This window comes from Sminthopsis crassicaudata, chromosome 2 (assembly GCF_048593235.1).
Source record: "Sminthopsis crassicaudata isolate SCR6 chromosome 2, ASM4859323v1, whole genome shotgun sequence".
Lineage (NCBI taxonomy): Eukaryota > Metazoa > Chordata > Mammalia > Dasyuromorphia > Dasyuridae > Sminthopsis > Sminthopsis crassicaudata.
This window is the reverse complement of record NC_133618.1, coordinates 228,007,387-228,021,908: the sequence shown is the minus strand read 5'-3', so window position 1 is coordinate 228,021,908 and position 14,522 is coordinate 228,007,387. Positions and strand designations below refer to the sequence as shown.

Genomic DNA, 14,522 nt, shown 5'->3' with positions numbered 1-14,522 from the left:
TGGAAAAATGAATACAAGGGATAATATTATAAAATATATATATATATATATATATAATAAAAAAAAAAAAAAAAAAAAAAAAAAAAAAGAATGTGTAACGATCAATTATGAAAAACTTGGTTTTTCTCAGTGCTTCAGTGATCCAAGGTAATCCCAATAAACTTTGGATAGAAAATGCCATCCGCAAGCAGAGAACTATGGATACAATGTAAATCAACATATACTATGCTCACTTTTTTTCCCTTTTTAAAAATTATTATTACAGCTTTTTATTTACAAGTTATATGCCTGGATAATTTTTCAGCATTGACAATTGCAAAACCTTCTGTTCCAACTTTTCACCTCCTTTCTCCCACCCCTTCCCCCAAGATGGCAGGTTGACCAATACATGTTAAATATGTTAAAGTATTTGTTAAATACAATATATGTATACATGTCCATACAGTTATTTTGCTGTACAAAAAGAATCAGACTTTGAAATAGTGTACAATTAGCCTGTGAAGGAAATCCAAAATGCAGGCCGACTTTTCCCTTTTGTTTTGATTTTTCTCTCCCAACATGACTCCAAATATATTAAGTCAGATGAACTTTAAAAGAGGTTTTTACTATTTCTGCAAAGGCAATAACCCCATCAGCTAGATCACAGATACAATGTTGCACTGGAATATAATTTGGCACATATGTAAAGGTTGCATTGGATGGGCAGGTTAACCCATGTCAATTCTCCTTTTAATAAATTCCAGGCTTCCTAATACTTCTAGGATCAGTCAGTTGGCATTGATTAAAAATCTGCTGTGTGGGGGCAGCTAGGTGGCACAGTGGATAGAGCACCAGCCCTGAATTCAGGAGGACCTGTGTGACCCTGGGCAAGTCACTTAACCCCAGCCTCAGGGAAAAAAAAAAGAAAAAAAAAGATCTGCTCTATGCTCCAGAGAAAGAACTAAGTCTGAATGTGGATCAAAGCATGTACTTTTTACTTTCTTTACCATATTCATGTTGCTTTTTTTCCTTTTGGTCTGTTTCTTCTTTTACAAGAGTACTAAGATGGGAATATGTTTTACATGATTATACAATATATAACCTGTTTTAAATTCTTACCTTTTTAGGGAGGGAGGAAGAAAATTTGGAACTCAAAAAATTTTTCAAATGAATATTTTGAAATTGTCTTTATCTGTAATTGGAAAAAATAATAAAACTATAAGTAGAAATTATAATTAAATATATTTGATATAAATGATAAGCAAATATGTTATATTGTAATATATGATATAATATATAGTATATATAACAAATATAAAAATGATAAAATAGAAGTTATTTAAAATGCCCCCCAAAATAAACAAAGAATCTACTATGTGTAAGGCATTGTATTTAGCACTATAGATACAAAGAAAGGCAAAATAAATTAAATGAATGATTGAATGAACAAAAAAGTAAATAAAACAAACCCCTCAAATTACGCCTGTTCTCAAGACACTCACATTCTAGTGAGTGTATGTGTGTGTGTGTGTGGGGGGCAACATACAAACAACTATGTAAAAATAAGATATAGACTGGATGAATTTGATTTAATCAAAACTTGCAGAAGAAGCTCTAGGAATGACTACATTGGAAGTGTAAAAAGGGGTAAAGTTATGAAGGACTTTAAGAACCAAACAGACTCTAGAGTCAGGAGTACTTGAGTTCAAATCTATTTTCAAGTTAGTTAAACAAAACACACACCGAAGATTTGGTATTTGATCCTGGAGGGTGGAGAGCCATTGATTAAATGGAGGAGGGGCAAGAGATAAGGTCAGATCATTGTGCTAAGAAGATCAGTTAGATAGCTCAGTAGGGATGGACTAGAGTCAGGAGAGTCAGGGAAACCAATGAGCTGGCTATATTGCAAGAAATCAGGACTGAGGTATTAAGAACCTTCTTCATGATGGTTGCAGATAGTTGCAGAGAGAGGGAGATATATAGAAGAGGCAGTATGAGGGTAGAAAAGTGCTGGACTTGATACCTGATTATATGGAACTGGGAGGCATGAGAGAGAATAAAAAGTGGAGGATGACACTACTAAATGTAAACCCAGGTAATCAGAAGGATCATGGTACCTGCAATAAAAATAGGGAAATTAGAAAGAGGGAAATCTTGGGCATGGGGAAAGAAGATAGGGAGTTCAGATTTGGACATAATGAATTTAAGATCAATAGAATATTGGTCAACAGAATATTGCACCAGCCCGAGTTCAATTACAGCCACTAGCTGTGGGCAAGCCACTGAGCTTTGACTGCTTCCAAAAACAAAGTTGTCCATAGAATAATATCTAGTTTTAGATATATAATAGGCAGCTATGGTGAGATGTTAAGCAGAGATGTTAGGTTTTGATAAGTATATTTAAGAAGCGTCTGAATCAAGATGGTAGTTGAATCTATGGGAGCTGATGAGAACACCAAGTGAAATAATATATAGGGAGAAGAGAAGAAAGACAGGACAGAATGTTGGGGGATCTCCATGGTTAGCTGACATGACCTGGATGAAAATCAGTGTTCTGGAAACCAAGAAAGAAAAAATCTCCAAAAAGGGTGATTGACAGCGTCAAAGAGAGACCAAGAAAATGACTTGAGAAAAGGCTATTGGGAAATTAAGAAGCTAATCTAGTAATTAAGAGATCACAGTCAACTTTGGAGAGAGTGGTTTGGGTTAAATGAGGTCAGAAGTCAAATTTCAAAGACCCCCCCCTAAAAGAGTAAGAGTTAAGGAAGTAGAAGCATCTATCATAGAAGACCCCAAGAAACTTAGCCACAAAAAGAATGAGAAATTTAAGATAATAGTTCAAATATAAAATCATCTGTTTGGCTTTTTAAGGTCTTCATAACCTGGACTCTTCCTATCTTTCTTGCCTTCTTATAGTTAATTCCTCTCCAGGGATTTCTTGATATTCTTGCTATAAGACACTCCAATCTCCTGACTTTAACCATTTTCATTGATTGTCCCTTATGCTTGGAATTCTCTCTCTCCTCCTTTCTATTTCCTAGCTTTCCTGACATCCTTTAAATCTCAACTAAAATCTTTTTTTTTTTTTTTCCCCTGAGGCTGGGGTTAAGTGACTTGCCCAGGGTCACACAGCTAGGAAGTGTTAAGTGTCTGAGAGCAGATTTGAACTCAGGTCCCCCTGAATTCAAGGCTGGTGCTCTATCCACTGTGCCACCTAGCTGCCCCTCAACTAAAATCTTAATTTCTATAAAAAATTCTCTGTGATTATTTCCAACTTTCTCATGTATAGTTTGTGAGTATCTTGCTATTTGCCTATTGTCTCTCCTATTAGATTGTTAATGCCAGAAGAGCAAAGTCTGTTCATTGCATTTCTTTGTATTTCCAGTGCTTAAAATGATGCCTGCCATGGAGAAGATGCTTAATAAATGCTTTTTGAAAAATTGAGACATAATGAAAGGTTAAAACCAGCCTAGCAATTCAGGAAAAAGGCAAAAAAGTCCAAGTTGGAGGCAATGGGAACAAAAAAGAAGTGATGAATAAAAGAGACATTTATATAATGTCTCTATGGTGTTTTATTTCACTTTATAGGTTTGTGTTACCCAGGATAGTCCTTGTGAAGATGTTTATTAACCATTAGTCCCTTGAGCAACAATTAAGGTAAGTTGCCACCAGGTGGATGATTGTGCTTTGGTTATTTATGGCTCAATGGCCTAAATAGCTTGGCTTCCCATAGTTGTTGTTACCTCAAATGAGTCTCATCTACCATGCTTTTCCTTCTAATGCACTTAAAAAAATCCAAACAAACCACTCCTTTATTTATTAAAATAGACAACAATAAATATTTTATATATTATATTTATAAAATTAATACTATATAATGAAATAAGACAATAAAATACAAGCTCTTGCTGTAGTAGATTTTGTGGATTTGTTGTTCAGGTGCTTCATTCATGTCTGACTTTTTGTGACCCCATTTGGAGTTTACTTGGCAAAGATACTGGAACAGGTTGCCATTTCCATCTCTAGATAATTTTAAAAATGAGGAAACTGAAGCAGAGTTAAGTTACATGCTCAAGGTCACACAGTTAATAAGTATCTGAAGTCAAATTTGAACTCAGGTCTTCTGAGTGAGTCCAGTCACTAAACCACTTAGCTGCCTCCCTACTGATTTGTATTGTTTTTCTGTTTTCAAGGTGTAAATAATCATACTGAAAATTTAACCATTATAGTAAGGATAAACTGACTCTAGCATATTACTGAGTCTAATCCTAGTTTTTCCTTAGGTTTGAGTAGAATGAACAATTCTATCTTTTTCTTAGAGAACTTTTTTTTTTAAAGGACTTTGATGTTTTAAGGCAGACAGGCTTCAAAACATTTATTCAACAAAATATTTACTAAATTCCCATATAGTGCCATTTTTATTTATTTTTTTATTTTTATTTTTTTTTAAATTTAATTTTTATTTTATTTTATAATTATAACTTTTTTTTTTGACAGTACATATGCATGGGTAATTTTTTATAACATTATCCCTTGCACTTACTTCTGTTCAGATTTTTTCCCTTCCTCCCCCAACCCCCTCCCCCAGATGGCAGGCAGTCCCATACATGTTAAATATATTACAATATATTCTAGATACAATATATGTGTGTAGAACCAAATTTCTTGTTGCACAGGACGAATTGGATTCAGAAGGTAAAAATAACAGTTTACACTCATTTCCCAGTGTTCCTTTTCTGGATGTAGCTGATTCTGTCCATCATTAATCAATTGGAACTGGATTAGCTCTTCTCTATGTTGAAGATATCCACTTCCATCAGAATACATCCTCATACAGTATCATTGTTGAAGTGTATAATGATCTTCTGGTTCTGCTCGTTTCACTCAGCATCAGTTGATGTAAGTCTCTCCAAGCCTCTCTGTATTCCTCCTGTTGGTCATTTCTTACAGAACAATAATATTCCATAACATTCATATACCATAATTTACCCAACCATTCTCCAATTGATGGACATCTATTCATCTTCCAGCTTCTAGCCACTATGAAAAGGGCTGCCACAAACATTCTATAGTGCCATTTTTATATCGTTTTTTTTTTTTCATTTTTTTGGCAGTCCAGAAGCTTGCTCACAAAGGGAGAACAGAATCTTTTAGACTTTATAAGAAATCAAACTGCTTCAATATTCTTTAACAAAAAGCAAAGATTGGGAAGTAAAATTGCCTAAAGAATACTCTCGAAATGGAAAAGAAGTCATGGGAGAACAAGGAAAATTACCAGATGTGTATGGAGGCATTCAGGTCTGGGGTCCTCTTCTCCATTTACCCCTGAGTTCCAGTCACCAAGCAGAACGTGGAAATCAATAGTCATTGCAATCATATTGAGATCCTAGGGATTAAGACTGTTAGCTATTATGGTCTTAGATTCAATTTATTAATGACTAGAACCAGAAAAGGAAGAGGAGTCAGGACAATAGACAGCATCTCCCAGAATTGGAAGTACCCAAATACTAAGCTAATTATAGATCAATGGGAGGCCAGACTAATTGGGAGTGGCAGCTATTGAAATTTTGTTTGCCTGAAGCAGAAGAGAAGGCTCTTCTTTATGTGTTTTCTTCCTCCAGTAGAATTTTTTTTTTTTTCCCTGAGGTTGGGGTTAAGTGACTTGCCCAGGGTTACACAGCTAGGAAGTGTTGTGTCTGAGATCATATTTGAACTCAGGTCCTCCTGAATTCAAGGCTGGTGCTCTATCCACTGTGCCACCTAGCTGCCCCCTCCAGTAGAATTTAAGATCATTGAAGGCAAAGACTATTTTGCTTGTCTGTTTCTTTAACTGTAAAATCAAGATAATAATAGCATCTCTGTCTTGTAGAGTTGTTGTGAGGATCAAATGAAATAATATTCATAAAAAATGCTTGACACATATTAAGTGCGATATAAAGGCTTTCTGCCTTATTGTGTTTATAGTACTTGACCCATTGATAGTATTTTCATGATAATCTTTTTTTTTTTTTTTTTTTTGCTGAAGCAATTGGGGTTAAGCAACTTGCCCAGTGTCACACATCTAGGAAGCATTAAGTGTCTAAGGGCAGATTTGAACTCAGGTCATCTTGACTTCAGGGCTGGTGCTCTATCCACTGCACCAATTAGCTGCCTCTATGATCTTTCCTCCATGGAGTATAGGCAGCAATAAATTAGAGGTTTGAATTGCCTCAGAACTAATTGTTAAATTTTTGGTGTAAGCATTTGCAGTTTGGAAATTGGCAAACTACTTGTCAGGATTTGATTTATTGTTTTGTTGACTTAAGAAAATGAAAGAGAAAATGCAAATTAAGCTTAAAAGTATATTTTGGGTACATTTCTTCACTCAGCCAATAATTAAACATTTACCAACATCCTTCTAAGTATAGATACTGTCCCATTGGCACCTCCAACATTTTGGTGCCTAACAAGAATATTTTCAGGACCTGTAGGAGGGGGATTACTCTATGTAGGAGTATATATACACTTTCCCCATTTTTGGGTTTATATGTTAAAAATGAACAAAACAAAACAAAACTCTGTGATCGCAAGAGGTTGTGTGAATGAGAAGGAATGAGAAGATATTCAAGAGGCAGATTGGAGCAGTAAAGCACTAGTACTCAACATCTGGTCCAAGTACTGGGGCCCTGAGACCATTTCAGGGATATCTGTGAGGTCAAAACTATTTTTATTATAATAATAATAATAATATGTTTCAACCTTTAATACAATAAATATTGATTAATATAACTCACATAAATTCTCTGGGGGACTCTAAGAATATAGAGTTGTTGAGATTGAAAAGTTTAAGAATTGCTGCTCTTAAAGACTACAGTCATATACCTATCACAAATTTATTTTTAAAAAGATATTTGAGCATTATTCTCTTCTATTCCTAATAATAATAATAATCGTGTATTATTTTTCCAATTACATGTAAAGATGATTTAAAATTTTTTTATTATAGCTTTTTATTTACAAAACAAATGCATGTATAATTTTTCAACACTGACCCTTGTGTAAAAATGATTTTTAAATTCATTTTTGTAAGATTGTGATTTCCAAATTTTTTCTCCCTTCTTTCCTTGTTTATTCCCTTCCTATGTTAGCAATCTGATATGATTTATGTACATTCATTTTCAACATATTTCCATATGAGTCATGTTGGGAAAGAGAAATCAGAACAAAAGGCAAAAAAAAAAAAAAAAAAAAAAAACCAAATATAAGAAAAAAAGGTAAATACCTATTATTTCTTAATGAAATTCTGGTTATCCAGAAGCATTTAGAGAAAATCAAATAGGTCTTGGGTATGTCTAAGTGTTAGAAAGGAATTGAGATGGCTACTGGCTCAAGGACAGTGTCACCTCAAAGATAATTCAGGTTAAACTCTTTCTCTGGATAATTACTATAGTGACAAACTGCTTTTCTATAGTTTTAAGGAAGGTTTTTGGTTGCCTCTCCTATAAGATGAGAGAACTGGACTAGATGAACTTAAAGAACCCTGTTAACTTTTAATATTCTGGGACTCTTTGGGTGTTCTATGGTTCATCCATGTAAAATCTTTGGTCTTCTAGAAATAAATGTTTGTCAAATTTAAAGGACAAGAAGCTCTCCAAAGCAAAAAGATATTGGCAACTAGGTGGCACAGTGGATAGAATGCCAGCTTGGAGTGAGGAAGATTCATCTTTGTAAGTTCAAATCTGACCTCAGGCACTTGACATTAGTTGTGTGACCTTGGGCAAGCCATTTAACCCTGTTTACTTCAGTTTCCTCACCCATAAAATGAGCTGGAAAAGGAAATGGCAAACTATTCCAGTATCTTTGCCCCAAAAAAACCCAAATGGAGTCACAAAGAGTTGGACATGACTGAAATGGATGAATAACAAAATAGTACTTGTGGTGAGAAAGGAGAGAGGTAGACAAGTTCACTAATCAAAACCTACTGAGAGAAAATCAAAATCAGAGTTTATTTCTCAATAATATTTTATTTTTCTAAATATATGTGAAGATAGTTTTTAATATTGATTTTTGTAAGATTTTTTTGTTCCAAATTTTTCTTTCTTCCTCCTTTACCTTCCTCCTCCCCAAGACAGCAAGCAATCTGATATAGATTAAACATGTACAATCCCTTTTTTTTTTTTTTTCCTGAGGCTGGGGTTAAGTGACTTGCCCAGGGTCACACAGTTAGGAAGTGTTAAGTGTCTGAGACCATATTAGAACTCTGGTCCTCCTGAATTCAAGGCTGGTGCTCTATCCACTGTGCCACCTAGCTGCCCCGAAATCCTTTTAAACATATTTTTATATTTGTCATGTTTTGGAAGAAAAATCAGACCAAAAGGGAAAAATACACAAACACATAGCAAACAAAAAAATGAAAATACTGTGCTTTGATCCACATTCAGTCTCTATATTTCTCTCTCTGGATATGGATGGCATTTCCCTTCCTAGACTATTGGAATTGATTTGAATCACTGCATTGCTGAGAAGAGCCAAGTCCATCACAGTTGATCATCACATAATCTTATTAGTTTGTATGATGTTCTTCTATTCTGCTTACTTCACTAAGAATCATCTTGCTGATCATTTCTTATATAACAATAATATTCCAATATATTCATATACCATAACTTATTCAGCCTTTCCCCAACTGATTGGCATTCATTCAATTTCTAGTTCCTTGCCACTATAAAAAGGGCTGCCACAAACATTTTTGCACATGTGGGTCCTTTTCTCTCTCTTATAATCTCTTTGGGATACAGACTCAGTAGAGACACTGCTGGATCAAAGAATATACACGGTTTGATAGACCTTTGGGCATAGTTCCAAATTGTTCTCCAAAAGAATCAGACCATTTCACAACTCCATTAACAATGCATTAGTGTCCCAGTTTTCCCACATCTCCTCCAAAATTTATCATTATCTTTTTCTGTCATCTTAGCCCACTAGAGAGGTGTACAGTAGTACCTCAGAGTTGTTTTAATTTGCATTTTTAATTAGGCCATATTGGATGAAAAATACTCCTTACAACATATTTGACAAGTAATCATTTAGCCTTTGCTTGAAAAAACCTCAGTGAGAGGGAACTCATTATTTCCAGAGACAATAGATTCCATTCTGCTTTGGGATTTTTGTTTATTGTTTAGTCATTTTTCAGTCATGTCTGACTCTTTATGACCCCATTTGAGGTTTTCTTGGCAAAGACTTGCCATTTCCTTCTCTTACTCATTTTACAGATGAAGAAACTGAGGTAAACAGGTTAAGTGATTTCCCCAGGGTCACACAGCTAATAAGTATCTGAGGCCAAATTAAATTCAGAAAGTCTCTCTAACTTGGAGCCTGACACTTTATCCACAGTGCCATGTAGCTGCCTCCATTTTGGGATAGCTTTAATTAATTCTGGCATTTAGCCTACATTTTGTCTCTTTTCAGCTTCTATCCATTATTTTTAGCTCAGTCTTTCTAGCTAAATAGAACAAATTTGATCTCCTGAGGCCCAAAAGATAGCGGGTGATTTGAGACTAGAGCTCTGGAGAGAAGTTAGCATTGAGTATATAGATTTGGGAATCATCTTCACAGGGATGATTTTTGAACCCATAGGAACTGTTGTAGTTACCAACGTCCTGATTGGCTGTTTTGGGGTGCTCTCTAGCTTAATTTGTTAAATTCTAGTGTCCAGAATTAAATACAATGTTCAGGCAGAGTTCAGTGGGATTATCATCTCCCTAGTCTAAGGATCCTATGACTCTCCTAATGTACCCTATGATTGAATTATTATATATTTTTTGACTTTCATATTAGATGATTGACTCATTGAGCTTGTGGTTTACTAAAACCTTCAGATCTTGTTCAGACACACTGCTGTCTATCTGTAGTCCCCCTAACCTATCTTGTACTTTGGAAGTCAATTTTTAAAACTTATAACTCTTAGATTTTTTTCCTATTAATTTGTTTTTCAATTTGACCTATCATTTGTTAAGATCTTTTTAGATCCTCCTTGATATTCAGTGTACATTTAGTTGCTACCCTAAGCTTTTTACCATCTGCAAATGTGTTAAGTAGGTCATTTTTACTTTTAAGTAATTAACATAGATATTAGATGTAAATGTCCATCACTCATCTCAGGAACACTCCATGGGAGTTTCCTTCCAAGCAATATTATACTATTCACTATTTTCTGAATCTAGCCACTCAGCCAGTTCAGCATCCATCAAACTGGAGTATTGTCAAATCCACATCATGACAACTTTCCCCTTGGAATAGCATGAGATTCTTCATCAAATATTTTAATACAATCTAGGTCAATTATATTTATTGCCTTCTCCTGATCTAGTAACTTAATAAAAAAGGAGAATAAAGTTGGGCTGGTATGACTTTAGCCAAAATACTGGGAATCAATCATTTTGTAAATTATTATTAATTAAGTGTATACTCAGTGATAGGCATTGTGCTAGGTGCTGGAGATACAAAGGTATAATTAAAACAGTCCCCTATCTTGAAGGAATATATAGTCTATTAGAGAATATATATCTATGTATATAAAAAATTCATACAAAATAAATTCAAGGTAATTTGGAGGAAGAAGCACCAGCATTTGAGAGACATCAGGAAAGTCTCATGTAGTATGGGACAGTTAAGATGAGCTTTAAAGAAAGGAAAGTTAGGGATTCTAACTAGTGAACATAAGAAGGGAATGCATTCCAGGGATGGGGAATAGCCTATGCAAAGATTGGAGACAAGCTGAATGTCAAATGACAGAAAGTAAGTCAGTTTGACTGGAGCTTAGAATACATGAACCAGTATTATGTATAGTAAGGTTGGAAAGGTAGGTGGGAGTTGTGTCTAAAAGGCTTTTAATGCTAAACAAAACAATTTCTATGTTTTCCTAGAGGCCATAGAACTCTGCTGGAGCTTGAACAGAAAAGTGACAATGACATGTCAAGTCCTGTACTTTTAGTAACATCACTTTGGCTATTGGAGAGAAGAAACTAGAAGTTGAAAGGGCAACCTGGAGTCTTATTGAGATAGCCCAACAAGACATAGAGAGGGTCTAAACTAGGATGGAAAAGTATTTTAACCTGTTCTGGTGAAATCATGCTGGCTCTCTGTAAACACTGCTTTCTTTTCTAGTTATTGTGAAACCATTTCTTTAATACTATAGTCTACAATTTTGTCAGGAATTGACAAAATTCACAGGCCTACAATTTGAATTGTGAAGGGAATTTTCTTAACAGAAGTTCTCTATAAGGATGAAAACCCAGGCCTATATACACATATAGGCATATACTTTATATATGGCACTGAATAGTATGAAAGTTAAGTTTCCAAAAAACCAAAAGCCTTGCCCATGATGAACCAGTTTCTTGGCAGTTAGATGGTGAAGTGGGTAGTGTGCCAGACCCTGGAGTAAGGAAGATTTATTTTTTTAATTCAAATCTGGCTTCAGATACTTATTAGCTGTGTGATCCTGAATGATTCAGTTGACCTTATTTGCCTCAATTTCCTCATGTATAAAATGAGCTGAGAAGGAAATGGGAGACCACTCCAGTATTCTTGCCAAGAAAATCTCATGTGGGGTCATGAAAACACGATGATGACAGGTACAAACATCAAAAAGCCAGTCTCTAGTTCTAAATTTTTACTTATAGGATATTAGCAGTTTAATTAGTTGGGGCAAAGAAAGAAAGCTCCTTTTCACTACAGCTCTCTTTCATCCATTCCAAATGAGGCAAAAGCAGTTCTTAAGCACACTTCATATGGCCCTTTACCTGGGCCCTTGAGATTTGATTAAGGGGGAAGAACAAGAATAAATGGTACTATATTTTTAAATTTGTAAGGAATGAAAAGACTTCAATCCCCAGAAGACTTTGCGGGACCCAAGAAAATGCAAATTTAGCACAGCATTTGTATTACCACGCCCCTCGTTTGGGTTGGCAGGGCAACTGATGCCCAAGGTACCCAATCAGCGAGATGCTCACCTGTGCTGGCGGGGACACATTGACAACCAATAGCATGCGGGGCGGGTGACCCTTCGGGCCAATGGGCCAGGAGAGAGGGCGGGCCTTGAGCTAAGCGGTGTTAGCGAGGAAGATGGCGGTGGTTCCCGGAGCCTCGGGCTGGCGGTGGTGGTGGCGGCGGCGATGGCAAGGGCAGGGGGCTCCGCCTGGCCGGACGGGCTTCGGCATTTTGCTCTTGTTTCTTCTGCTGGGTTCTGGGCCGGGGCTGGGGCCGGCCAAGGCAGACCAGACCGACGAGTACCTGAAGCGGGAGCACTCGCTGTCAAAGCCGTACCAGGGTGAGGGGGCCGGTGTCGCTCCGGGAGGGTCTGGGATGCGGGGTGGACGCGGGGCGGGCCCTGGGGGGAGAGGTCATTGAGCAGAGGTCTCTGGCCAGAGGTCAGGGGAGCTCAGGACTGGCGGCTCTTCCGCATTTCCGACCGGGTGTGAGCGCCCCGTGGTTGAGCCGAAACGTCCAGGTCAGTTCAGACTGACCCAGGTTTCTCTAGTGCCTCCTCCGGGTCAGGAGCTCTGCGGGCTCCGGAGCCATAGCGTTGGGGCAGAAACAGCCGCAGAGGTAAATAGTAGCTGTCCGGGGGGTTATCTGTTACATGGCATCCCTGCATGTGGAGTCAGAAACTCTGCCACTTAACTCCCCGAGTGACCTTGGCTGGCCACGGGACAACCTCTCGGGGCCTCAGTTTTCCTCTGGGAGAAATAGGTGACCTCTGGGGTCCGTTTTAGCCTCAGATTTATGAGTCCAAGGACTTGATTCATTTTTCAAGGTTGGTTAGAAACTTTCCCATTCATAGGTTCTGAGTAGGCAGTTCTTCCAGAGACATCCTAGCTCTAAACGACTATAAGAAAAAATGCTCCGAATTACTAAGAGAGAAATGCTAATTAAGTAACTTAGATTCCACCTCATACAAAGATGGTAGAAAAGGGAAATGACTGATGTGGGAGGCATTGTGGGAAAACAGACACATTATTCGTGAGTTGGTCCAGCCATTCTTGGAAAGCAATGTGGAACTATGAGCAAAATGTCTCTAAATTATGTCTGTCCTTTGGCTCAGTGATACCTTTATTAGGTATACGCTCCAAAGAGATCGAAGAAAGGAAAAAAGGATCCATATGTACCTAAATATTTATAGAAAATCTTGTTGTAAGAGGCAAAGAACTGGAAAGAGGATACCCATCAATTGGGGAATGGTTGAACCACATGTAGTAGAATACTGTTGTTCTGTAAGAAATTATGAAGATAGAGAAACTTGATAGAGAAACTCGGAAAGACTTATATGAAGGTATGCAGAGTGAAGTGAAAATAACCAGAACAATTTATATAATAACAATTTTGCTTTTGTAAAGCAAAAAAACAAACAAACAAACAAACAAAGAAACAAAGAAAGACTTAAGATCTCTGATCAGTATAGTGACCATCCATGTTTCTAAATCCATATTACCTCCTAACAGAGCAATAATGGATTCAAGATTCAAAGTGAGATGTACAATTTGGACATGGACAATGCCAGAGTTTGTTTTCCTTGACTGCATATTTATAACAAGGAATTTGCTTTTATTTTTATTCTTCTATTAAAAGTGTGGGATGGAAAAGAAAAGAAAAGAACACCTAGTTGATCAAAAAATAAAGTCAACACTATCCTCCTTGCCCCTCCTTCCCCTACTTTCCCAGAACATTTTGTCTGCCTCACTCTTTTGCTACTATCTTTGGTCATATTTGAGTGTAGGGAGATAATTTGATTCTAGTGCAAAGAATAATTAAGAGTATGGACCTTGGTTCTGCCAAAGTAATCTTTTAAAATTATATAGTTTTGTAGGCCTCAGTTTTTCTCAAGGATAATTTGAGTGATTGGACTAGATAGTCCTAAATTTCCTTGTATCTTTTCATCTATGGTCTTTCCTACTCTTCAGATTATAAAAAAATCCTTCATGGGTAAAAGCTATCTTTTTCATCTCTGTACATCTAGTATCTGATAAAATATGGTGCCTCTAGGAGACACTTAATAAATCTTTGTTGAATTTAACTTCATTATCTTGTCTTTATTTAGTGATTAAAGAGTATTCAGAACTTTAACCATAGGCAGCTAAATAGTGGGAAGAAAATTGTATTTAAAGTAAGAGTACCCGTGTTCATAATTTTGACTTTTACTTACTATCTGTACTATCTTATCACTAATTCAATTTATCTCTTGGATCCAGATCCTTGTGTTCCAAATTTTTCCCTCCCCCCCCACCCTCTCCCCTAGATGGCAGGTAATTCAATACAAGTTAAATATGTTAAAATATATCTTAAATCCAATATATGTATACATATTTATACAGTTATCTTGCTGCACAAGAAAAATCTTGTCAAGAAAAAAAAAAAGCTGAGAATGAAATCAAAATGCAAGCAAACAACAACAGAGAGTGAAAATGCTATGTTGTGGTCTACACAGTTCCCAGAGTCCTCTTTCTGTATATATATGGCTCTCTTCATCACAAGATTATTGGAACTGATCTGAATCATCTCATTAT

General features: G+C 36.4%; 1 protein-coding gene across 1 annotated transcript in view; it reads left to right on the top strand.

Moving 5' to 3' along the window:
- The first annotated feature begins 12,057 nt into the window (after nucleotides 1-12,057).
- Nucleotides 12,058-14,522, top strand: part of LMAN2L (lectin, mannose binding 2 like) — a 34,333-nt gene continuing 31,868 nt past the window's right edge. The window contains exon 1 of the mRNA XM_074288414.1: nucleotides 12,058-12,289. Coding sequence (XP_074144515.1) covers nucleotides 12,085-12,289 — 205 coding nt within the window. The 5' untranslated portion in view covers nucleotides 12,058-12,084. The remainder of the gene's footprint in view (nucleotides 12,290-14,522) is intronic.